Source organism: Protopterus annectens, chromosome 7.part0, assembly GCF_019279795.1.
Source record: "Protopterus annectens isolate FY-2018-M chromosome 7.part0, PAN1.0, whole genome shotgun sequence".
Classification (NCBI taxonomy): domain Eukaryota; kingdom Metazoa; phylum Chordata; order Ceratodontiformes; family Protopteridae; genus Protopterus; species Protopterus annectens.
This window is the reverse complement of record NC_056739.1, coordinates 1,482,193,435-1,482,220,341: the sequence shown is the minus strand read 5'-3', so window position 1 is coordinate 1,482,220,341 and position 26,907 is coordinate 1,482,193,435. Positions and strand designations below refer to the sequence as shown.

The window sequence follows — 26,907 nt, the reverse complement described above, 5'->3', positions numbered from 1 at the left end:
AGCCTTATACTCTGGTATTCGGGCCGACTGGATGCGGACTATACCCAATAGTAAGGACTGCAGCAATGGGGAACGAAGAACATCGTAGATACTTCCTGCAAGATTCCCTTATGGGGATGTGCAGATAAGCTTCTTTTAGGTCTAGGGTGACTAGCCAGGAGTCATTGGCTAGCACAGGAAGCAGCTGCTGTAGTGTAAGCATTTTGAATTTTGGAACAACCAGGAAGGTGTTGAGAATGGACAGGTCCAGGACAGGGCACCAAGAGCCCTCTTTTCTGGGCACCAGGAAGAGTCTGGAGTAGAAACCCTGTCCTCTTTGCTCTACTGGAACAGGTTGAATAGCACTAATACTGAGAAGATTAAGTACTTGCTTTTGAGCCTCTGCGCACTGGTTTGGAGGAAGGTCTGGCAACCTGCTTGGTGTTGGCAGTGAGTGGAAGTAGAATCTGTATCCCTGGGATACAGTGTTTAGGACCCATCAGTCCTGGGTAATGAACATCCAGCTTTTTGCATGCAGGGCGAGTTTTCCTCCTAGGGGTGCAAGTACTTGGGCATGGCTGGGAAGGATGACAGACAAGTCATTGTGAATTTTTTTCACAAGGGGGTGGCTTACCACTCCCTGTTTTTGAAGGGGGAGCACTCCGTTGTTTAGATCGCTGTGTACCTGGAGACTGTAGCCTTGGTGGTCTGTTGATCCCTGGGTTTCGGCTGAGAAGACCTGGTAGGGACTTGAAAGGACCAGTTTTTTTTTGAAAGCCAATGCCTAATGAATCCAGGTGGCTGTACCTGTGAGAAATCTTTAACAGTTTGCATAGAGTTAAGCTTTTTCCTCCATCTTTTTAAGAACCTCTTCTGCTTTTGTGCCAAACAACTGCTCCTGGTTTAATGGTGCATCTAGTAATTTTGCTTTGACATGGTCTGGCAAGATTTGTTCCTTCAGCCAGGCATGCCTTCTCAGTACAGACCTAGTGACAGCAGCCCTGCAAGATGCTTCTAAGGCATCAAAACCACAATGTAAAGTATGTTTATTGACTTGGTTTGCAGAATGCATTAACTTGTAAATCTTTACTTTCTGCAAAATCTGGAAGCAACAACATTTTTTGTTCAATTAGCTCCATAATATGCTGCTGGGTATATCGACATGTGAAACTGGCAATTTAAAGCCCTGATGGAAAGAGTTGCAGAGGTATATACCTTCTTGCCCCATCTGTCCAAAGCCCTCAAATCCATGCCGGAAGGGGTAGGATTTTTGGCTGTAGTAGAATTAATACCTTGAGGTCCCTGGGAAATGGTCTTTGGATCCGCAGTGGAATTCTAAGAGAAATTTGAGAGAGAGTCAGCTACCCTGTAGTACCCTGTCAGGCTTTCTAGGAGCTGGTGGGTAAAGTATCAGGAGTAAGACTGGATTCCATGAAATCATCATCTACAATACCCAGGACAGGGGTATAGCTAGAGGCCTATGCTGAGGCAAGTCTAAAAATACTCTGAGTCTCTTTTTGGACTGTGGGTAGTGCTGGCATTCCCAGCACAAATTCTCTCTTAAGGTATGCAAGGTTTCACCAACAGAAAAGTCTTCTGGTGGGGAGGCACAGGGAATGTAATCCTCTGCGTCTAAATCCTCATAGGTAAGAGAAGGGTACGTCCTGGTAATCAGGGGGATCAGAGTCATCGGAATCATGGTCCGCTGAATCAGAAGGGAAAACAATTCTTTGTCTTTTAGAGGGGAAAGGCTGGCTGTGCCTAATTAGAGTTATAAGGTCTTAAGCCATTCTAAGCATTTGTTTCTGTGGCATGGGAACTTGAGCGTGCGCTTTGGTCGGTTTTCTAGGTGTAGTGCGAACTCGGGTCTGAGAAACTCTGTTATTTTAGTCTGAAATAAGTAGTCTGTTTAATACGAATATCAGAAGGTCGGAATACACCCTCAGAAGCCAGTGCCTGCACAGCAGCTCTGGACCCATCCAAGGTAGAGACATCTGTAGGTTCCATAACTGAAGCATCTCGCAGAATACCAGACTCCGAATGGGTCTCAGCAGAGGCCTGCGAATCTGCAGAACTAGGTATCAGGGGCTGCGAAGGCACCCGAGTACTGGTGGACTGGCGACTAGCTTAACGGAAACATCGTTGGCAGTTTTGGACCTATGCGGTCTGGCTTTATCCTTATGCTTTTTCAGAAGATAGGTAGTCAGATGGCTTACCGAAGCCATTTGGGAATATGGAGAATGAGAGTGAAAGAAATTAGAGACAAAGATAACCAGACGAATAGTTCAGGCAGTAAACAAAGAACAAAACTGACAGCGAGGGACGTTGTGGTCTGGGCCTAAACAGGTGACGCAGTAAGAATGAAAATCTCTGAGGTATTTGCTTTCCACATGCAAGACAATTGTTAACTTTTTCTGACATTGATTAGAGCAAGAAAAAAGAATCCCCAATGTGGTACTTAGCTTTAGAAGACTTCAGGTTTGAAACTCAAAAAAGAAAATTTCAGGTAGTAGCAGACAGGCACTTGTGAACTGCTTCTGCTTCGGGCTCCCGGATGGCAAGAAAAGCTGGTGCAATGGCATCAGCTGCATGTTTTATACCCCTGATGTCAGGGAAGAGGCGACATCATCCGACGCAGAAATCCTAAGACTCTGGTATTCGGGGCCGACTGAGGGCTACCTGCAGGCAGATAACCCAAGTGTGATGACTGCAACAGTGAAACACGAACATCTGCAGATGGGTAGCCTGTGATGGACTGTCCACCCTGCCCACAGTGGATTTCTCCCTATGTCCTTGCCTTGCACCCAGTAACTGCTGAGACAGGCTCCAGCTTCACCATAACCCAGAAGTGAGTATATAACCTGAGAATTAATGAATAGCTCAGATTCTAATTTAAGTTGTATACTAAAGGTAGTCTTGTTCAACCGACTATCAAACTCTGACCCTCTGCCTCCATTCCCAGTGTATACTTTATTTTCTGCTGTAACACAGGAGGCATTGTCATTACAAGTGACTGTTGTCTGGAGACTGAGATATCCTGATAGTTAAGTTAGATCCATAAATCACAATGTTGTGACTATTAGTGAGCTGCATTTATGTTAAAATCGCATTGTATCCTTTTTTCACTTGTCAGTCGTGTTATAATTTCTGCCATTGGTGTAACCTGTAGCTGAAAATGTTCATGCTACAAATACCAACAAACGTCACAAAGCAAAAAAACAACTCTGTTTATGCAGGACCTCCAATAATAACTCCATCGTACCTGAACATCGTATTTACTATCGGTTTTAACACCTGCAGAGTAAATTAATCTAGTACAAAAAAAAAGTGCAAAAACAATTAACTCAATTTTACTCAATTAGTTTCCCTCCCAGCTTCTCCATTTCTACTACTAACTTAACTCACCTTCATTCGCATGGACTTTCGTGAGCCTTCTCGGAAGGACTGAAAAATGAACAAGGAATAAAAATTAGAACTTGGAAAATGAGAAAGTACAAATAACCTAGAACAAAAAAAATGGAAATACAAACTAACATATCTAGACAAACAAGGATCCCACTTTTAGTGGCATACCATGAAGATCACTAGACATTTTTTTTCTTTCCTTTTTTTTAACCAACTGCTGAACCCTGCTTAAAAGGGCCTCAATTTTTAACACCTCCTCCCACATATTACTGAAAGGGTAGTAGTATTTAGTATACAGTTGAGATACTTTACACAAGGTATTTAGACTTTTTTAAAATTATTACTGTCAGCAGAATGATGACATTTGCAGTTAAGGTAGTGGCTGGATCCATTGTAATTATGGTTGGTTTAGAATTGTTGTGCTGCATTTACACAAGTGCTTAGATAACATGTTGAGTTGAATGCGCTTATAATGGAATTTTTAAGGAACCAGACATCAAAAAAGTGTACAAATTAATGCTGGGAATTGGCATCAGTTCATGATCATATCCAAACTTGTTTGCTGTAGCAATGCAACAGCTACATGTCAAAATTATCAAGATTGGGTGCACCTGACTCATCTGCAAAACTGCAAGTTGTTTTGGGGACTCTGTTTTTTCTTTGGTGGAAGGAATATGTCAGATGCTGAGGATTTCTTCACTTTGGCTTGGGCTAGCCATACTAGATGCAGAGTTTCAAGGACTGTATTAAGGGAGGAAAGACACGACCCAAGGGTTTTTGGAACAAATGACTGGCAGCTGGAGCAGGTTTTACAGTAGTGTTCCAGGCCTAAACAAAAAAAAAAAAAAGGTACTTAATGTGCAAGCCCTTGTATGGGATCTGCCTACCGCACTTGCACTTACCCCCTCCTACCTGAAATCTACCAACAAAATGATCTACACAAATCAAAAACTCAAAAAAGGAAGATTTCCCAATGAGGCACTTATCTGAAATGTGAAAAAGCAACTCTACCAACAACTCAACAAAGGTTAGTCCAACGGATGTACGACCAGCATTTGGGCTGGCAGTGAGAAACTGAGGTAGTCATGCATACACATGCCTCTATACCCCAAAGCATACAAGATGAGGTCATGTGGACATGCACCCTCTGGTAGGTAAACCTTTGGTATTCCAACCAGACGTCAGCAGACCAAAAACATACAGTTATGAATACTGCAAATATGACTTCAATCAGAACAGTGACATCTACTGAGCTAGCTATTTCAAAGGAGGTTTTGTTAGAGATTCCAACATAAAATTCACATCCCAAGCAGGTGTTGACCTAGTTAGGGAAGGTCTCAAAGATACCTTTAAGGGAGGGTTTGCAAGACCCATGTCCCATCAATGAATGATCTGAAAATCCTTCAAGAAAATAAGAAATGGCTGCCAAATGAACATTAAAAAAAGAACCAACACGTTTGTTATGCACTTCAGTCAGGAATGTCAGCACTTCAGCCAAGGGAACAGACATTGGGGAAGTGCACTTGTTCTGGGCTTACAGCACAATCTTCTTCAATGTACCTTTGGAAAGTATTTTTTGCTGAGTTTTGGGAGGCTCTAATAAGACTCACCACCTCTGGAGGGTGGTACAGTTGAGTACACTTACCATAAATGTAGATGTTAGAGTGTATTCACTGTTGCAGTCATCACATTTGGGTTATCTGCCTGCAAGTAGCCCTCCGTCAGCCTGAATACCAGAGACTTAGCATCTCTGCATCAGATGCTGTCGGTCCAGGACTGACATCAGGTCATCAGGGGGTATAAAAACAGGCAGCTGATGCCATTACATCAGTTTTTTCTTTCCCCAAATGTCAGGAGCCCCCCAAATAGGAAGCTAGGTTATGGTGGGGAAAACAGTAAAAAGTAAATACCAATACCCCAGAAGGGGTTAGTAATAGCCATAGATAGGAGAGAGAATGAACCAGGGGGCTGGGAGAGACGGAAACCAGGACTGCAACAGTGAATACACTCGAACATCTACATTTATGGTAAGTGTACACAACTGTACTATGTTCTTCGTGTTTCACTGTTGCAAGTCAGCACACTTGGGTGGATTCCCAAAGCTGAAGAAGGGTGGAGGCAGTCAAGAAGAGTTAGGGATGGCTAATACATCTTGCAAGACTGCTGTAGCAAATCGTGCCCTGCATTTGGAAAGGATAGGCAGGTGGTAATGCTTGGTGAAGGTGTGTACATCTCCAGGTAGAAGCCTCCAGGATGTCCCTGGTAGTGACTCCCCTGAGAAATGTTATACAGGTAGATGTTGCCCTAGTCGAATGAGTTCTGACCCCGAGGGGATGGCTTCCCATGGTGCTTGTAGCAGAAATGGATGCAGTGTGCTATCCATTTGGAAATAGTTTGTTTTGAAATGGCCTTGCCCTCTGTCCCTGTTGCAAAGCTGACTAGTAGCTGGTCAGATTTTCTGAAGGGCTTAGACCTATCAAGGTAGAATCTGAGCTGTCTGTGCACATCCAAGGAGTTTAGGATCCTATCCCCTTTATTTTGAGGATTAGGGAAGGTTGGCAAATGGATGGACTGATTGACAGCCACACTGGACACCACTTTAGTCATAAAGGAAGGGTTAGTCCTGAGGGGAAACCCTGTCAGCAAGGAAAATAATGAAGGGTTCCACAGCCATCAGAGCTTATAGCTCAGACACTCTTGTAGCTGAAGTGATGGCTAGAAGCAAAGCTGTTTTCCAAGAGAGGAATTTTAACTCTGCTGATGCAGCAGGTTCAAAGGGAGGGGGGGTGAGCTTTTCCAGTACAAAGTTAAGGTCCCAAGCAGGGATGGGGGCTCTCCTTGGTGGCCTTAAGTTGTTTGCCCCTCTAAGGAACTGTTTGCTAAGAGGACGCAAGAAGAGAGGTGGGCACAGTGTTGTAATAAGCAGAAATGGCTGAGGCATGTATCTTAATGAGGAGAAGGACAGGCCTTTGTGGAGTAGATCTACTAAGTAATCCAGGATAAGAGACAGACAGGGCAGTATTGTGTCCTATCCTTTAGATTGAATACATGAGCAGAACCTTTTCCATTTATCAGCATAGGATTTGCTTGTACTGGGTCTTTTGGCTTCAAGAATGACGTCCAGCACCCGTTTGCTTAAGGTCGCTGGGGGAGAATTCAAAGAATAAGCCAGGCTACAAGATTTAGGGCTTGCAGATGTGGATGCAGAATCTGTCCCTCCTGCTGAGAGAGGAGAGTTGGATTCTGGTGCAGGTGCCAGGGTGGCATTGATATCAGGCTGCGCAGCAGTGGATACCAGTGCTGGAGTGGCCAGTCCAGGGCAATCAGAATTGTCCTTGCTCTGTCCTGATTTATCTTCAGTAATACTCCTGAAAGGAGGGGCACAGGGGGAATGGCATAGATTGAGAGACATACCCACTGAAAAGATAGGGCATCCACTTTCCAGGCACTGCTATAAGGATTCCTGGTGCAGAATTTGCTGAGCTGGTGGTTGTAGGGTGAGGCAGAGAGATCCACCTCTGGGGTCCCCCATTTCTGGATCAGAAGGTTGAAGGTGCTGTGCTCCAATTGCCACTCGTGTGGATCTAGGAGATTTCTGCTCAAGTCGTCTGCTAGTAAGTTTTGTTTGCCTGGCAGGAACTGAGCTTGCAGATGGACTTGAATGTCCAAGGCCATGTTCCACAGGGCCATGGTTAGCCTGCAGAGTGGGTAGGAATGGGTTCCCTCTGCTTGTTGATGTACCACATAACTGTGGTGTTGTCTGTTTTTTTTAGCAGTTGTCCTAGAAAGATTAGGTATCTGAGAGCTGTCAGGGCATTCTGTACAGCTAGCATCTCCTTTTGGTTGATGTGCAGATTAATTTGACTTGGGCTCCAGTGGCCCTGAATACATATTCTGTCCATGTGTGCCCCTCAGACATAGTCTGATGCATCTGTGGTTAGGGTCTGGTCAACTTAGGGTAGAGTAAATGGCAGTCCGTTGTTGTGGTTGCATGCTTCTGCCCACCAGAGGAACTCTGTCCTTAAGACAGGGTATGATAGGAATGACTGTTTCCCAGTCCTGAGAATGTTAGCACCAAACACGTTTAAGCACCACTGGAGTTTCCGCATATGCAGTCTTGCATATGGAAACAGCAGTATACATGAGGCCATAAACCCTAGGGCTTGCAGTATTTTTCTTGCAGACAGCTGTGTTCTGGTGGCCATTTGTTTGACGTAGTGTCAGACTTGTTTTTCTGAGGTGAGGAATGTCATCTGGGAAGTTGTGTCCAAACTTGATCCCAGGAATACAATGTTTTGACTGGGTACCAGTTTTGATTTCTTTTCTCTGATGGTGTACCCCAAGGAAGTGAGAAGGTTTTTCACAATTGTCAGGTGCTGCAGCAGCAATTCCTGACTGTCGGCTTGAATCAGGCAGTCAGTCAGGTACGGGTAAATTTGGATATTTCTCTGCTTGCAGTATGTAATGGCTGGAGCCAGGCATTTTGTGAATACTCTGGGCACAGTATATAAGCCAAAGGGAAGTGCAGACAACTGAAAGCATAGACCCTGCCCTGAAATGTAGACATTTCCTGCATGATTTCCTGCATGATTCCCTTATGGGGATATGCAGATAGGCTTATTTTAAGTCTAGGGTGACTAACCAGGCTTCCTTGGCTAGCGTAGGAAGAAACTGTTGCAGGGTCAGCATTTTGAATTTTGGTTCCACCAGGAAGGTGATGAGAATGGAAAAATCCAGGATCGGGCAGCAAGAGCCCTCTTTCCTGAGTATCAGGAGGAGTCTGGAGTAGAATCCTTGACCCCTCTCTGTTCTACTAGACCGGGCTGAATAGCTCAGATATTGAGCAAGGAAAGTACTTGCATTTGAGCCTCTGCCCACTGGTTTAGAGGAAGGTCTGGAAACCCAATTGAGCTTGGCAGTGAATGGAAGTAAAATGTATACCCCTGGGATACAATGTTGAGAACCAAACAGTCCTGAGTGATGGACATCCAGTTTTTTGCATGAAGGGCAAGTCTTCCTCCTAAGGGCAAAAGCAATTGGGCAGGGCTGGGGAGTGGAGTAAAGTAGTCATAGTGAGCTTTTTCCGTAAGGAGGTGGCTTACCACTCCCTACTTTAGGAGTGGGGGCGTGCCATTGCTTAGATCTCTGTATACCCTGAGACTGAAGTCTGGGTGGTCTGTTTACCCTGGGTCTGGTTTGAGAAGGCCTGGAGGGGGCTGGAAAGGACCAGTGTTTGGAAGAGCAATGCCTATTGAATCTAGGGAGCTGCACTTGCAAGAATTCTTTAATAGTCTGCATAGACTTGGCTTTTTCTTCCATCTTTTTAAGAACCTCTTCTGCTTTGATGATAAACAGTCCTTATTCAAAGGAGCGTCTACTAACTTTGATTTGACATGGCCTGGCAAGGGTCTGCTCCTACAGCCAAGCATGTCTTCTCAGTACAGAGCCAGAGACAGCTGTCTGGCAAGATGCTTCTAGGGCGTCAAAGTCAAGCTGCAAAGTATGCTTGCTGACTTGGCTTGTAGAGTGCATAAGCTCCTGCAATTCTTTACCATCTGCACAGTCTGAAAAGGTTGCCACTTTTTCTTTAACAAGTTCCATAATATGTTGCTGGTACTTCAGCATGTGAAGCTGACAATTCAATGCCCTAATAGCAAGAGTTGCAGAGGTATATACCTTCTTACCCCATCTGTCCAAAGCTCTGGAATCCCTGTCCGAAGGGGTGGGATTCTTGGCTGTAGCAACCTTGATACCGTTAGGTCCCTGGGAAATGATATCTGGGTCAGCAGTAGGATTCTTGAAAAGAAATTTGCGAGCGTCAGGTACTCTGTAGTACCTGTCTGGCTTCCTAGGGGCAGGAGGTAAAGTGTCAGCAGTAAGAATGGATTCCATAAAAACATCATCCACAACATCCAGGACAGGGGGTATTGCTAAGTGCCTGTGTTGAGGTAGCTATATAAATTCTCTGAGTCTCTTTCTAGACTGAGGATAGTCTTGGCATTCCCAGTGGAAATGCTCTCGTAAGGTATGCAAGATTTCACCAAAAGAAAAATTTTCTGGAGTGGAGGCAGAGGGAATGGATTCCTCTGCATCTGAATCTTCATAAGCAGATAAGGGCATGTCTTCATAATCAGAAATTTCAGTCAAACCCCTGGTCTGTAGAAGCTGAAGGGGACTGAACTCTCTCTCAGCAGGGGAAGGCTGACTTCTCCTAATCAGAGTAGTAAGGTATTCAGCCATTCTAAGCATTTGTTTTTGTGGCATGGGAGCAGGTGCATGCGCTTTGGTCATCTGTTTCCCAGGCGTAGTGCATACTCTGGGCCTAAGAAACTAGGTAGTTTTGGTTAAAAAAGAAGTCATCTGTTTGAGTCGAACATCGGTTGGGTGAATAACTGCCTCAGAAGTCAGTGCCTGCTCAGCGGCTCCGGACCCATCCAAGGTAGACACGTAGATGCTGTGGCAAATCTAAAAATTCTGATTCTCATTTTGGACGGAGGATAGTCTTGGCATTCCCAATGGAAATGCTCTCAAAGTATGTAGGGTTTCACCAAAAGAAAAATCCTCTGGAGGTGAAGCAGAGGGAATGGATTCCTCTATCTGAATCCTCATAAGCAGATAAAGGCATGTCTTCATATTCAGAAACCTCAAGTCGGACTCTTGGCCTGTTAAAGCTGCTGGGGACAGATCTCTTTCTCTTAGCAGGGGAAGGCTGGCTTCCCCTAATCAGCATAATCGGGTCTTTATGCCATTCTAAACATTTGATGTTGTGGAAAGGACGCAGGTGCTTGAGTTCAGTTAGTTTTTTTAGGCATAGCTAGTACTCTTGGCCTTAGAAACTCGGTAGTTTTAGACAGGACTGAAGACGCAAAAGAAGTCGATTTGTGTCTAATATCAGTAGTGAAGAACTTCCTCGGAAGCTGGTGCCTGCACAGCGGCTCCAGAACCATCCAACCTAGAGACATTCGCAGGATCTGTAGTCAAAGAACAGTCTCGCTGCATACCGGACTCCGAACGGGTCTCGGTAGCAGCCTGTGAATCCATCGAAGCAGGCATCAGGGACTGCGAAAGTGCCTCACTGAGTACCGGCGAACTGTCGACTAGCTCAACAGAAGTGTTATCGGCAGTTTTGCACCTGTGCAGTCTTGTCTCTTAGTCGGATGGCTTACCGAAGCCATTTCGGAATACGGAGATAGAGAGCAAAAGTATTTAGCGACAATAAGGGCCCGACGATGAGTGGTTCGGGCACTGAACAAAGCACAAAACCGACAGTGAGGTAAGTCGTGGTCTGGACATAAACAGGTGATGCAGTAACCATACAAATCTCAGTGTGGTATTTGCTTTCCACAGGCAAGACAATTGTTAAGTGTTTGACATCTGTTAGAGCAAGAAAAAAGGATCCCCAAAGGGGTACTTAGCTTTATAAAACTTCAAGATGATTAAATTTGGAAACAAAAACTCAGGTAGCGGCCAACCGGCCACTTGCGCGAACTGCTTCTGCTTCGGGCTCCTCGGCAAGAAAGACTGATGTAATGGCGTCGGCTGCCTGTTTTTATACTGCTGAAGACCTGACATCAGTCCTGGCGCGACAGCAACCGACGCAGAAATACTAAGTCTCTGGTATTCAGGCCGACTGAGGGCAACCTGCAGGCAGATAACCAAAATGTGATGACTAAAACGGTGAAACATGAAGATAATCAAATGTTAGGAAGCAGCATCCCATTTGGGTACGACAATAAATTGGAGCTCTGAGGAACAGAGATGGATCATTTTAGATGAAGCCGCAATAATGGAATCATGCCTAGCGAAGCCAGGAAGGCATTACAAAAATGACCTTGGTCTTGCATTCACTGGTTTTCTGTAGGAATCTCAGGATCAAAGGAAGTAATGGTGATAGAATGCATTACTTGGTGACTGTTGTGCTACAGGAACTATGCAGAAAAAAAAATCTAGCACTGAAGCAAAAAGATTAAAACAAGGTTGTCCTCATTTCTTGAATATACTGCTTGCAACTTTGGCTTTCAGGGCCCATTCATGGAGATGCAGCATCTGTATGTTCAAATTATCCACAATGATGCAGAACATCCCAGTACATGCATTACTATTAGAAAGTGATGAGACCAACACCCATTTCCAAGCTCCCACAGCTACTCTGCACAGAGGATAAAGTACAGTTGTGTACACTTACCATAAATATAGATGTTCGAGAGTATTCACTGTTGCAGTCATCACATTTGGGTTATCCCTGCCAGGGTAGTGCTAAGTTGACCAGAATACCAGAGACTTAGTATTTGTGTTGGTTGCTGTCACTTCAGGACTGACATCAGGTCGTCGTCAGTAGTATGAAGTAAGGCAGCCAATGCCATTAAATCACTTTTTCTTGCCCTGTCAGGAGCCCCCAAGCAGGAGCCAGGGTATGGTGAAGAACCCCACCAGTAGAAAGTAAATACCAAAAAGTTCCTTGTGAGGAGAGAGAGAGAGAGAGAGAAAAAAGGGGGATGGAGGGAAGGAAACCAGGACTGCAACAGTGAATACACTCAAACATCTACATTTATGCTAAGTGTACACAACTGTACTATGCTCTTCATGTTTCACTGTTACAGTCATTGCATTTGGGTTGATTCCCAAAGCTGAGGAAAAGGGTGGAGGCAGTCAATAAGACTAGCGGCTGGCTAGGATGCCCTGCAAGACTGCAGTGGCAAAGCCTGCCATGGATTTGGAAAAGAGAGGCAGGTGGTAATGCTTGGTGAAGGTGTGAACAGATGTCCATGTTACAGCCTCCAGGATGCCCCTGGTGGGGACTCCTCTGAGGAAAGCTGCAGAGGTGGAGGCTGCTCTGGGGGAGTGCGAGTCTTGATCCCCTTAGAGGGAGGTTTCCCATGATGCTTGTAGCAGAAATGGATGCAGTGTGCTTTCCATTTGGAAATGGTTTGTTTGAATATGGCTTTGCCATCTGCTCCTGCAGTAAAGCTGATTAACAACTGATCAGTCTTTCTGAAAGATTTAGTCTTGACTAGATAGAATATGAGCTGTCTGTGCACATCTAGCGAGTGCAGTATCCTTTCCCCCTTGTTTTGTGGGTTAGGGAAAAAGGTGGGCAAATGAATGGATTGGTTGAGAGCCACACTGGACACCACTTTTGGCATGAATGATGGGTTAGTCCTGAGGGACACCATGTCAGCATGGAAGATGAAGGGCTCTACAGCCATGAGTGCTTGTAGCTCGGACACTCTTCTGGCTGAAGTGATGGCCAGAAGCAAGGCGGTCTTCCAGGAGAGAAACTAACTCTGCTGAAGCTGCTGGTTCAAAAGGGGGCAGGGTGAGCTTTTCCAACACAAAGTTTAGGTCCCAAGCTGGGGTAGGTGCTCTTCTGGGTGGCCCCAAGTTGCTAGCCCCTCTTAGGAACTGTTTGAGAGGATGTGAGAAAAGTGGGTGCTCAGTGTTGAAATAAGCAGTGATAACAGAGGCATGAATTTTAGAGGAAAAGGAGAGACCACTGTGTAGCAGGTCAGCTAGGTAATCCAGGATGAGAGGTAGGGAGGGCTGTGCTGCATCTATTCCCTTAGCCTGGATCCAGGTGCAGAACCTTTTCCATTTGTCAGCATAAGACTTTTTAGTGCTATGGCGACTGGCCTCACGTATAACATCTAGAACCTATTTATTGAGACTGGCAGCTTGTTCAGTGGTTAGGGAATAAGCCAGGCTGCTAAATTGAGGGTCCGCAATTGGGGATGCATGAATTCTCCTTCCCTCTAGATCAGGATGTTTGGGATTTGAGGGAGATGCCATGGTGGCAGAGGGGACAGGCTGCACAGCAGTGGGGTACCAGTGCTGGCGAGGCCAGTCTGGAGCAGTCAGAATTGTCCTCGGTTTTTCCTTCCTTAGTTTGAGAAGTATCCTGGTAATGAGAGATAGTGGGGGGGGGGGGGGGACAGAATGAGAGGTTGACCCACGGGGAGGATAGGGCATCCTCTTTCCAAGCCCTGCAGTGAGGCTCCCTGGTGCAGAGAGCTGATAGGTGGAGTGGGAAGCAAAGACTTCGACCTTCGGGGTTCCCCATGTCTGAGTTATTAGGGTGAAGTTCTTTGGTCTAGCTGCCACTCGTGGGTCCAGAAGATTTCTGCTTAAATTGTCTGCCAGAGAGTTTAGAGAGCCTGGCAGGAATTGTGCTAACAGGTGTAGTTGCATGGTTGAGGCTGTGTGCCAAAGGGTCATGGCGAGCCTGCACAGAGGGTAGGATTGAGTCCCTCCCTGCTTGTTGATATACCACATCACAGTGGTGATGTCTGTTTTGATCAGTAGAGACCCTAAGGAGAGAAGGGGCCTGAAAGTGTCAGTGCGTGCTGGACAGCCAACATCTCTTTTTGATTGCTGTGCAGATGTACTAGCTTGGATTTCCTTTCATTGATAGCGTACCCTAGGGAGGCTAGTAGAGACTTTACAAAGGCTGGGTACTTGAGCAGCTTTTCCTGTCTGCCTGAATAAGGCACTCGTCTAAGTATGGGTAAATCTGAATATTTCTTTATCTGCAAAAAGCAATGGCGGCAGCAAGACATTTTGTGAAAACTCTGGGAGCAGTAGAGAAGCCAAACGGAAGAGCAGAGAAGGTAGAGTTGAGTACACTTACTATAAATGTAGATGTTAGTGTATTTCACTGTTGCAGTCATCACATTTGAGTGATCTTCCTTGGCGTCAGAGGTATAAAACATGCAGCAGATGCCATTACATCAGTTTTTCTTGCCCCAGATGTCAGGTGCCCCCATAACAGGAAGCAATTAAGTGGTATGGTAAAACCCCTATCAAAAGCAAATACATAAGAAAAAATAGGTATACCAACCGTAAGGAGAGGTAAAGCCAAGAGAAGTCAGGGGGCTGGAGGGAGGGTAACCAGGACTGCAATAATGAATACATTTGAACATCTACATTTATCGTATGTGTACACAGCTGTACTATGTTCTTTGTGTTTCACTGTTGCAATCATCACATTTGGGTTGATTCCCAAAGCTAAGGAAGGGAGGAGGAAGTCAAAGAGCATTAGGGCCAGCTATTAAGTCCTGCAAGACTGCAGCGGCAAATCCAGCTCTGGATTTATAAAAGATAGGCAAGTGGTAATGCTTGGTGAAGGTATTTACAGAGCCCCGGGTAGCAGCTGCTAGGATGTTCCTGGTAGGGACCCCTCTGAGAAATGCAGCAGAGGCAGATGTAGCCCTGATGGAATGTGATCTTATCCCCTTTAGGGTAGGTTTTCCATGGCGTTTGTAGCAGAAATTAATGCAAGGGGCTATCAATTTGGAAATGGTTTGCTTAGAAATGGCCTTCCCCCTCTGCCCTTGGTGCAAAGCAAATTAGCAGCTGCTCAGATTTTCTGGTAGGCTTAGTCCTGTCCAAACAGAATCTAAGTTGTCTGTGCACGTCCAGAGTGCAATATTTGTTCCCCTTTGTTTTGTGGATTAGGGGAAAAAGTAGGCAAATGAATGGATTAATTTAGGGCCACAGAAGACACCACCTTGGGCATAAAGGAAGGATTAGCCCGGAGGGAAATCCTGTCTGCATGGAAAACAATGAAGGGTTCCAACTACCATGAGGGCCTGTAATTCAGACGCACTTCTTGCTGAAGTGATGGCTAGAAGGAAAGCTGTTTTCCACGAAAGGAATTTCAACTCAGCTGTAGCCACTGGTTCAAAGGGGGGAGGGTGAGCTTTTCCAATACAAAGTTAAGGTCACAGGCTGCAGTGGGAGCTCTTAAATTTTTGGCCCCTCTAAGGAATTGCTTTGGCAAAGGGTGAGAGAAAAGGGGTGGCTCTGTATTATAATGTACTGAAATGGCAGAGGCATGAATTTTAATTGACGAGAAGGATAGGCCCCTGTGGAGCATTTCTGTTAAGTACTGTAGAATTTGAGGTAAGCTGGGCACCGTTGTGCCCATCCCGCGTCAGACTCCAGGAACAGTATCTTTTCCACTTTTCAGCATAGGATTTTCTAGTACTAGGCCTCCTTTTCTCCAGAATGACATCCAGTACCTGCTTAGTAAGGGATACTAAAGGAGGGCTCAAGGAATTAGCCAGGCTGCAAGGTTCAGGGTTTGAAGCTGAGGGCGCAGAATCTAGCACGCCTGCTGGGAGAGCAGGGAAGGGGTCTGAGGCAGGTGCCATGGTTGTAGCAGTGCCATACTGCGCAAGAGGGGGTACCAGTGCTGGTGTGGCCAAGTCTGGTGTAATCAGTATTGTCCTTGGCTTGTCCTGTTTCATCTTTAGTAGAACCTTCGAGTGGAGAGGCAGAGGGGGAAAGACAAACTAAGAGGCTTTCCCAGGTAAAAGACAGGGCATCCACTTTCCAAGCTTGGCTGTGGGGAGTGCTTGTGCAGAATTTGTTCAACTGGTAGTTCTGAGGGGAAGCAAACAGGTCCATCTCTGGAGTCCCCCATTTGATCCTCAAGAGGTTAAATATTTTGGCATCTAGTTTCCATTCATGTAGGTCATGAGATTTCTGCTTAAGTCGTCTGCCAGTGAATTTAGTATGCCTGGCAGGAACTGAGCTTGCAGGTGTACTTGGTAGCTCAAGGCTGTGTTCCACAGAGCTGTGGCTAGTTTGCAGAGAGGGTACGAGTGGGTTCCCCCCTGCTTATGTACCACATAACTGTGGTGTTGTCTGTCTTTACTGATAGTTGTCCCGGAAGAATACGGTCTTTGAAGGTGGTCAGAGCATTCTGTACAGCTAACATTTCTTTCTGACTGATATGCAGGTGCATCTGTCTCTGGTTCCATTTGGCCTGAACGCACTTTCCTGCCATGTGGCTCCCCCATGCATAGTCTGATGCATCTGTTGTGAGGGTTTGGGCAGCAGGGGGTCCAGTGAAAGGGAGCCTATTGTTGTGGTAGCAGACCTCAGCCCACCAAAGGAACTCTGTCTTGATACAAGGAATGTTAGAAATCATTGTTCCCAGGTCCTGAGAATGTTGACACCATAGCCTTTTTTGATACCATTGGAGTTTCCTCATATGCAGTCTTGCTTATGGAATTAGTAAAATGCAAGAAGCCATGAACCCCAGGGCTTGCAGTATTTTCCTTGCAGACAGCTGGGTTTTGTGGCAAATAGTTTGAAGCAGGTTGTCAAGTAAACTTGTTTCTCTGGAGTGAGGAATGCCATCTAGGAAGTTGTGTTCAAGCGTGCTCCCAGGAATACAATCTGTTGGCAGGATACTAGGTGAAATTTCCTTTTGCTGATGGTGTACCCCAGTGAGGTTAGAAGTTTCTTTACTAATGCCAGGTGTTGTAACAGCAAGTCCTGGCTTTCTGCCTGAATCAGACAATTGTCCAAATATGGGTAAATCTGAATATTTCTCTGCCTGCAAAATGTAATAGTTGGCACTAGGCACTTTGTGAATGCCCTGGGTGCAGTAGATAAGCCAAAGGGAAGTGCAGAGCCTGCCCTGAAGCATAGGTATTTCCTGCAAGATTCCCTTACTGGGATGTGCAGGTAAGCTTCCTTTAAGTCTAGGGTTGCCAACCAGGCATCCTTAGCTAGCATGGGAAGAAGCTGTTGCATTGTTAGCATTTTGAATTTTGGAACTACCAGAAAGGTGTTGAGAATAGAGAGGTCCAGGATAGGACACCAGCTGTCATCTTTTCTGGGTACCAGAAATAGTCGAATAAAAGCCTTGTCCCTTTTGTTCTGCTGGGACAGGCTGAATAGCCCTGATATTGAGTAGAGAGAGAACCTGCTGTTGGGCCTAAGCCTATTGATTTGGGGGTAGGTCTGGCCAAACATTTGGTGTCGGTAGGGAGTGGAAGTGGAATCTGTATCCTTGGGAAACTATGTTCAAAACCCAAATGTCCTGGGTAATGAGTTCCCAGTTTTTGCATGTAGGGTGAGCTTTCCTCCTAAGGGAGCATGTAGTAGAACAGGGCTTGGAAGGGTTAAGGTTAAGTCATTGTGCCATTTTTCCGTAGGGAGGTGGCTTACTACTCCCTGCTTTGGAAGTGGGAGCCCCCCACTGCTTAGGTTTGTGCGAAGCCTGAGACTGTAGCCTAGGTGGTCTGCTGTTCCTGGGTTTGTACTGAAAAGGCCTAGAAGGGACAGGAAAGGACCAGTTATTAGAAGGCCAAAGCCTACGGAATCTGAGAGGCTGTACTTATAGGAAATCTTTAAATGTTTACATAGATTTAGCTTCTTCCTCCATCCTTTTGAGGACTTCTGCTTTGTTGCCAAAAAAGCAGTCTTGGTTTAAGGGAGCATACAGTAATTTAGCTTTTACATGATCTGGCAAGTTTTGTTCCTTAAGCCAAGCATGCCTTCTAAGTACAGACCCAGTGACAGCAGCCCTGCAAGATGCTTCTAAAGCGTCAAAACCACATTGCAAAGTATGTTTACCAACTTGTTCTGCAGAATGCATTAAATCCTGTAATTCCTTGTATTCAGTACATTTTCTGTTTAAGTAGCCCCATAGCATGCTGCTGATACTTAAACATATGAAACTGGCTATTTAAAGCCCTGATGGCCAAAGTAGCTTAAGTGTAAACCTTCTTACCCATCTGTCTAAGGCTCTAGAATCTCTATCAGAAGGTGTAGGATTTTTGGTAGCAGTAGCCTTAATGCCTTTTGGCCCTTGGTAAATGCTCTCTGGATCCGCAGAAGGATTCTTGAAGAGGAACTTGTGAGTCAGGTACTCTAATACCCATCAGGTTTTCTGGGAGCTGGAGGCAAAGTGTCTGGGGAAAGGCTAGATTCCAAGAAAACATCTACAATGTCCAGAACAGGAGGGATAGCTAAAGGCCTGTGTTGAGGTAGGAGTAAGAATTCCCTAAGCCTCTTTTTGGAGTCAGAGTAATCCTGGCTTTCCCAGTGGAAATGTTCCCCAAGTGTGTGCAAGGTTTCACCGAAAGAAAAATTCTTCTGGAGGGAAAGCAGAGGGAATAGAATCCTCTGCATCAGAATCCTCATAAGTACATGAGGGCAAAACCCTGGTAATCAGAAGGAGCAGAAAAATCAGATTCCTGATCAGAAGAATCAGAAAAAAACTCCATTCTAGGTCTCAGAGGGGGAAGGCTGGCTTCACCTAATCAAGGTAATGACGTCCTTCAGCCATTCTAAGCATTTGTTTTTTAGGCATATGGGCCTGGGCCTGCAGTTTGGTCATCTGTTTTCTAGGCGTGGTGCGAGTTTTAGGCCTGGATGAAAACTATGGTGTCTGTTTAATATGAATGTCTGCAGGCCTGAATACACCCTCAGAAGCCAGTGCCTGCACAGCTGCTCCAGACCCATCCAAGGTAGAGACATCCGCAGGTTCCATAGTGGAAGAAGCATCTTGCGGCATACCGGACTCCGAATGGGTTTCAGTAGAGGCCTGCGACTCGGAAGTAGCAGGTATCAGGGGCTGCGAAAGCACCTCTGAGTACCGGCAGACTGGCGAATAGCTTAACGGAAGCGTCGTCGGCAGTTTTGGACCTATGCAGTGTCTGTCTTTATCCTTACATTTTTTTCAGAAGATTGGTAGTCGGATGGCTTGACAAAGCCATTTCGGAGTACACAGAATGAGTATGAAAATAATTAGCTGCAAAAATAGCCCGATGGACAGTTCAGATGTTGAATAAGGCAAAAAACCCACAATGAGGGACGTCGTGGTCTGGGCCTACAGAATGAAAATCTCTATGAGGTATTTGCTTTCCACAGGTAAGACAATTGTTCACTTTTACTGACATCGGCTAAAGCAAGAAAGGATCCCCAACTGGGTACTTAGCTTTTTTTTTTAAGACTTCAGGTCTGAAACTCAAAAACGAAAATTTCAGGAGTCGGCCGAGTGGCACTTGCAAACTGCTTCTGCTTCGGGCACCACACAGCAAGAAAGACTGATGTAATGGCATCGGCTGCATGTTTTATACCCCTGACGTCAAAGAAAGAAGTGACAGCATCCAACGCAGAAATCCGAAGACTCTGGTATTCAGGCTGGCTGAGGGCTACCTGCAGGCAGATAACTCAAATGTGATGACTGCAACAGTTAAACACGAAGAACATCTGAAAGGGCAGAGAGCCTCCCCTGAAAAGTAGATATTTCCTACACGATTCCCTGACTGGGATGTGGAGGTAGGCCTCTATTAGGTCTAGAGTGGCTAGCCAAGCATTCTTGGACAGCATAGGAAGTTAGTTGCTGGAGGGCAAGCATTCTGAATTTTATCACCAGGAAGGTGTTTAGAATGGATAGATCAAGGATGAGGCCCACCAGGTGCCCTCATCTGGGTACCATGAAGAGCCTGGAGTAGAAAAGTACAGCTGTGTACCTACCATAAATATAGATGTTAGAGTGTATTCACTGTTGCAGTCATTATTCTTGGGTTATCCTGCTGGCAGGCTACCCTCAGTCGGACAGAATTCCAAAGTCTAGGTCCGGCGTCGGTTGCTGTCATCTCTTCCCTGACGTCAGTGCACCAGGGGTATAAAAGATGCAGCCTACGCCATTTTCTTCAGTTTTTCTTGCCCCAGATGTCAGGTGCCCCACAAATTGGTAGGCTGAAAAATATGCCAATAAAAATGCATGCACAAAAATAACATTTTCTTTATCTACAAGCAAATACACCAAATAGGTCGTATAGGATAGAGAAGTGCAGATCAGTCCCAGCAAAGAGAAGGAGATTGAGGGTTGGTAACCTGAACTGCAACCGTGAATAAACTCGAACATCTACATTTATGGTAGGTACACAACTGTACTATGTTCTTCGTGTTTCACTGTTGCAGTCATTACTCTTGGGTTGAATCCCAAAGCTGAGGATGGATGGCTGGTCTAAATAGGATTAGGAGAGGCTATGAGGCCCTGCAGAACTGCAGTGGCAAAGCCTGCTCTGGAGTTGGAGTAAAGAGGTAAGTGGTAGTGCTTTGTGAAAGTGTGCACTGAACTCCAAGTTGCAGCCTCTAAGATATCTTTGGTTGGTACTCCTCTGAGGAAGGCTGCTGCTCTGGTGGAATGATGCCTAATGCCCTTAGGCACTGACTTGCCCATGTTGAGAATAGCAGAAATGGATGCAATGACCTATCCATTTAGTAATAGTTTGTTTTGAGATAGCCTTTCCTTGTGATCCTGCAGCATATGACACTAAAAGTTGCTCAGTCTTTCTAAAAGCTTTAGTTCTGTCCAAATAGAAGCGTAACTGCCTATGTATGTCCAAAAAATGCAGAATTTTCTCACCCTTGTTCTGTGGATTTGGATAAAAGGTAGGCAAGTGAATGGTTTGGTTGAGGGCCACACTGGAAACAACCTTAGGCATAAATGTAGGATTTGTCGTGTCAGAGCCACCCTGTTTGGATGAAAAATTATAAAAGTTTCCACAGCCATGAGTGCTTGCAACTCCGAGACTCGCCTTGCTGAGGTTATTGCTAGGAGTAGAGCTGTTTTCCAGGATAAGAATTTTATATCTGCTGTTGAAGCTGGCTCAAAAGGAGGCAGTGCGAGTTTTTCCAAAACATAATTGAGGTCCCAGGTCGGAATTGGTGCACTCCTTGGAGGCCTAATGTTTTTGGCCCCTCTGAGGTACTGCCTTATTAAAGGATGAGAAATGATAGGTGGTTCCGTATTGTAATGGGCTGAAATGGCAGAGGCATGAATCTTAATTGATGAGAAAGAAAGGCCTTTGTTCAGCATCTCAGTTAGGTATTGTAAAATCTGAGGTATATTTGGTACACACGTCAATGCCTTGTTCCTGGCTCCAAGCACAGAATCTCCTCCATTTTTCTGCATAAGATTTTCTGGTACTGGGCCTCCTGGCCTCCCAAGATAACATCCATAACAGCTTTTGAAAGAGGTGTGTTCTGAATGGTTACATTATCTGCCATGCTGTCAGATTTAAGGTCCTGAGTTGGCTGTGCAGGATCTGATTGCTTTTTTGGGTCAGCAAGTGAGAAGTTTGAGGCAATATCCATGCTGGACCTTGAAACAAGCTCTTTAGGACTGGGTACCAGTGCTGGCGTGGCCAGTCTGCTGCAATCAGTATCATTTTTGGCTTCTCTTGCCTGACCTTTAGGAGTACCCTGGAAAGGAGAGGCAGTGGAGGAAAGGCATATACTGTTAGGTTTTTCCAGCTGAAGGATAGGGCGTCCACTTTCCATGCTTGCTTGTGATAAATCCTTGTGCAAAATCTCTGCAATTGGTAGTTGTGAGGGGAGGCAAATAGATCTATGTCTGGGCATCCCCATTTCCTTATTATCATGTTGAAGACTTGTGGATCCAGTTTCCATTCGTGGGGATACATGAGGTTTCTGCTTAGTTCGTCTACCAGAGTATTTATTTTTCCTGGCAGGAATTGTGCTTGCAGGTGAATTTGAAAAGCCAATGCTGTGTCCCATAAGGTCATTGCTAGTCTGCAGAGGGAGTAGGAATGTGTACCTCCCTGCTTGTTTATGTACCACATGACCGTAGTATTGTCCGTCTTTTTTCAGTAGCTGTCCTGGATGAAGCAGGTCCTTGAAAGCTGTCAGGGCATATTGAACAGCTAGCATCTCTTTTTGATCGATGTAAAGATGCATCTGGTTTGCAGGCCATGTGCCCAGAATACATTTTCCTGCCACATGGGCCCCCCCAGGCATAATCTGATGCATCCGTTGTTAGTGTCTGTCTGGCTGTGGGTAAACTGAATGGCAGACCCTTGTTGTGGTGACAGGCTTCTGCCCCCCATCGAAACTCCTGTTGTAGGCAGGGAATGAGTGCAATTACTATCTCCAGGCTGTGGCAATGCTGAGTCCAAACACTTTTTAGATACCATTGTAGTTTCCTCATATGCAGTCTGGCATATGGAATTAGTAGAATGCAGGATGCCATGAAACCCAGGGCCTGCAGGATTTTCCTTGCAGATATGTTTTTGTTGCCAATTTCTTGAAGAAGTCAGTTGCTTTTGTTTGTCTGGCATGAAATAAGCCATCTGGGCAGTTGTATTTAAGCTTGCACCCAGGAATATTATCTCTTGAGAGGGCACTAGTTTTGATTTCTTTTCATTTGCTGTGTACCCTAGACCAGTTAGTAATCTTTTTACAAACACCAGATGCTTTAAAAGAATGTCTTTGGTCTCTGCTTGAATTAGGCAGTCGTCCAAGTAGGGATATATTTGAATTCCTCTGTCTGCAAAACGCAATTACTGGTGCCAGGCATTTTGTGAAGACCCTGGGCGCAGTAGATAAGCCAAAGGGCAGTGCAGAGAATTGGTAATGCATTGAGCCAGCTATGAATCTGAGGTATCTTCTGCAAGATTGTTTGATTGGGACATGCAGATATGCCTCTTTTAGGTCCAAAGTTACGAGCCAAGCCTTCTTGCCCAGTATGGGCAGTAGCTGCTGTAGAGTCAACATCTTCAATTTTGGAACTTCCAGAAACGTATTTAGTATAGATAGGTCCAGTATTGGTCTCCAGGTTCTGTCATTTCTGGGTACTAGGAAAAGTTTGGAGTAAAATCCTTGCCCCTGCTCTTGTAGTACTTGCTGAATGGCCCTCATGTCCATGAGGGCTGTAATTAGTTTTTGTGCCTCTGCCCATTGATTGTGTGGCAGGTCTGGCATACCTTTTGACCTTGGTAGTGTGTGAAAATGGAACCTGTAGCCTTGGGACACTATGTTCAGGACCCATTTGTCTTGGGTAACCATTTGCCAATTTGATGAAAAAAGTGCTAGTTTTCCCCCTAAGGGGGCTATCAAAAGAAAACTGCCTGGATCTGGCAGAGGAAAGTCATTGGGACTGTTTCCTGTCAGGTTGTGATTTGTCTTCTCCGCTTTTGGAGGTAGGAGCACCTCATTGTTTAGGCCTGTATGAGCCTTGGGGCTGAGATCTGCCTCTAGGACGCCTGCATCTGCCTCTTTGTGGTCTGTCTGACACTGGAAAGGACCAATTTTTAGAAGGCCAGTTTCTGCTAAACCTGGGCGGTTGTACCTGTAAGAAATCCTTGACTGTCTGCATGGATTTTGCTTTATTCTCCATTTTTTTCAACACCTCTTCTGCTTTAGTACCAAAGTATCATGCTGCAATGGTGCATCTAATAATTTTGCTTTAACATGATCAGGCAGATTCTGTTCCTTTAACCAAGCATGCCTTCTAACAACAGAACCTGTAACAGCGGCCCTGCAAGAGGCCTCCAATGAATCATAACCACATTGCAAAGTATGCTTTCCCACTTGTTCAGCTGCATGCAATAAATCCTGCAGTTCCTTGTTCTTTGAACATTCAGTATTTGTCAACAATTTCTGTTTAAGCAAGGACATCAAATATTGCTGACATTTAAGCATATGAAACTGAAAATTTAAAGCACTTACAGCCAAGGTTAGCAGAAGTGTAGACTTTTTCCCCCCATCTGTCTAGAGCCCTAGAATCCCTATCAGAGGGGACAGGTTTTTTTTGAAGTGGAAGCTTTAACCCCTTTGGGACCTTGAGATATAGTTTCTGGGTCAGCAGCGGGGTTCTTGTATAGGAATTTAAGAGAATCCGGAACCCTGTAGTATCCGTCTGGCTTAGCAGGTGCAGGGGGTAAAGAGTCAGGGGACAGGCCGTACTCTGAAAATACATCATCTACAATGTCTAAAACAGGTGGAATAGCAAGGAGTCTATGCTGAGGAAGTAGCAGAAAGTCTCTGAGCCTTTTCTTAGATTCAGAAAAATCTTGGCTCTCCCAGTGGAAATGCTCCCTCATGGTATGCAGGGTTTCCCCAAAAGAATAATCCTCAGGAGGAGAGGCTGAAGGAATGGATTCTTCAGAATCAGAATCCTCATAGGGAAGCATGGAGTAATCCTGTTCAGAAGAGGAATCAGAGGAAATAGAAACCTGATCAGAAGAATCATACTCTGTCTCTTGCCTAGGCCTCTTATCAGGAGGGGGATGGGAGCCCCTGATCAAAGTAATTAGGTCTTCGGCCATTTTGAGCATCTGTTTATTAGGCATGGAAGTCTGAGTAGGAGAATGCTGTACTTGTTTCCTTGTCTTTAGAGCTGCTTTAGTCTTTGAAGCTGAAGATGGCTTAATACATAGCTGTGTAAGTCTGAAGACACCCTCAGAAGCAGATGCCTGCTCAGCGGCTCTGGACCCATCTGAGGGAATGATTTCAGAGTGTCCAATACCATGAGTATCCAGAGGCCCAGTCGGCTCCACGTGGGAGTCAGAAGCGGCTTTTGGCTCTGAGGTAGCGGGTGCCAGGGGCTGCGAAAGCACCTCACTGAGAACCGGTGACTGGCCTAGCAGAGGCCTCGTCTGTTTCGGACCTCGGATGCCTACCCTTTTCCTTGTCCTTGCGTTTTTTGTAAACTCCGGTGGTCGGCTGGTCCGACGGCATTATATAATTAAATCTACAGCCAAAGTAATGAAATGCAAAATCAAACAGATGCTTAATAGTACGTTGGTTAAATCTAGCACAAAACCGACAGCTAGCAACGTTGTGATCAGGGCCTAGGCAAGGAATACAGTAAGAATGAAAATCCTTATGAGGTATTTGCTTCCCACAAGAAATACAATTGTTAACTTTTTCTGACATTGGTGTGGAGCAAGAAAAAAGTTCCTCCAATGGGGTACTTAGCTTTAATGAAGACTTCGGTTCTGAAATTCGAATTTGAAAATCTAAGGAGTCGGCCGACCGGCACTTGCGAACTGCTTTTGCTTCGGGCACCGCAAGAAAGACTGAAGAAAATGGCGTTGGCTGCATCTTTTATACCCCTGGTGCACCGACGTCAGGGATGAAGTGACAGCAACCGACGCCGGACCTAGACTTTGGAATTCTGGCCGACTGAGGGTAGCCTGCCAGCAGGAAAACCCAAGAGTAATGACTGCAACAGTGAAACACGATGAACATCCTTGGCCTATCTTTTCTGCAGGAACATGCTCTACTGCCCTCATAGACAGGACGGAGAGGACTTGCTTTTTGGTCTCTGCCCACTGGTATGTAGGAATTTCTGGGAACAGTTTTGGGGTTGGTAGTGTCTAGAAAGAAAATTTGTATCCCTGGGACACTGTTGAGGACCCAGTGGTCGTTGGTAATGGTGGCCAAGGTGCTTGCGTGGAAGGAGAGTTTTCCTCTGAAGGGCAAGTGCAGGTGGGCAGAGGGAGGGGGTGGAAGTGGAGAGTCACTGTGAGTTCTTACCAGGAGGGGGTGGCTTTGCACTCCCTGGTTTTGAAGTGGAGCAACTCCATTGCTTTGATTGCTGCATTCCCTATGGCTGTTGTCTGGGGGGTCTGCTTCCCCGGGGTCTGGGCTGGACTGACCTTGAGGGAGCAGAAAAGAACCACTGCTTGAAGGGGCAATGCCTACTGAACCTAAGTGGCAGGACTTGCAGGAATCGTTATCTGCATAGATTTAGCTTTTTCCTCAATCGTTTTTAAGACCTCCTCTGCCTTGGTGACAAATAAGTTGCCCTTGTGCAAGGGTGCATCCAATAATTAAGATTTGACATGGTCTGGCAAGGGCTGTTCCTTAAGCCAAGCATGCGGTCTCAGGACAGAACGGTGACTGCTGCCCTGCAAGACGTTTCTAGAGTGTCAAAATCATAGTGTAAGGTGTGCTTAGTTACTTGACTTTCAGAATGCATTAACTTTTGTAACTCTTTTCTGCACAAGCAGGAAAATATATTATCTGTTAGAGGAGTTCCATGGTATGTTGCTGGAACTTTAGCATACCAAACTGACAATTTAGTACTCTAACAGCAAGAGTAGCAGAGGTATATACTTTTTTACCCCACTTATCTAATGCTTAGAACCCTATCTGAGGGGGGTGGGATTCTTAGCAAAAGTTGCTTTAATTCCCTTCAGGCTTTTGAGAAAAAACCTCAGGGTCAGCAGTAGGAATTTTGAAAAGAAATGAGAGTCAGGGACTCTAATATTAATCGGTCAGGTTTCCTGGGAGCAGGAGGGAGGGTGTCAGGAGTCAAAACTAGATTCCATGACATCATCATCCACAACATCCAGGACAGGAGGAATGGCCAAGGGTCTGTGCTGTGGAACAGTTAGGAATTCCCAGAGTCTTTTTAGACTGAAGGCAGTCCTAACATTCCCATTGGAAATGCTCCCTTAAAGTATGAAGGGTTTCCCCAAAGGAAAAGTACTCGGGTGGAGAGACTGAAGGAATGGATTCCTCTGAATCTGAATCCTCATAAGCAGAGAGGGGTTGCATGTCTTCATATTTAGATTGTATCAGAGTCATTGGACTTCAGTTCAGATAAAACTACTAGGGACAAATCTCTTTGGGAAGGGGTAGCTTGGCTTCCTCTGATGAGCATTAGAAGGTCTTCTGCCAATTTAAGCATTTGAGACTGAGGCAAGGAAGCAGGTGCTTGAGATTGGGTCGGTTTCTTGGGCATAGTTCGTACCCTGGGCCTTAGAAACTTGGTAGTTTTTGAAAGAACGGTAATTGCGAAAGAAGTCGTTGCTTTGTGTCGAGAATTGGTAGTGTGAAGTACTTCCTTGGAAGCCGGTGCCTGCTCAGCAGCTACGGACCCATCCAAGGTAAAGACAACCACAGGATCCTTAGCCAAAGAGTTTTGCGGCATACAGAACACTGAAAGGGTCTCGGTAGCAGCCT

At 45.5% G+C, this 26,907-nt stretch overlaps 1 protein-coding gene across 2 annotated transcripts in view; it reads right to left on the bottom strand.

The window, feature by feature from the left end:
* The window catches only part of SETD5 (SET domain containing 5), a 2,687,190-nt gene that overhangs the window by 1,954,905 nt on the left and 705,378 nt on the right, over positions 1–26,907 (bottom strand). For both annotated transcript variants that reach the window (XM_044078031.1, XM_044078032.1), the window contains exon 7: positions 3,385–3,423. In XM_044078031.1, coding sequence (XP_043933966.1) covers positions 3,385–3,423 — 39 coding nt within the window. The remainder of the gene's footprint in view (positions 1–3,384; positions 3,424–26,907) is intronic.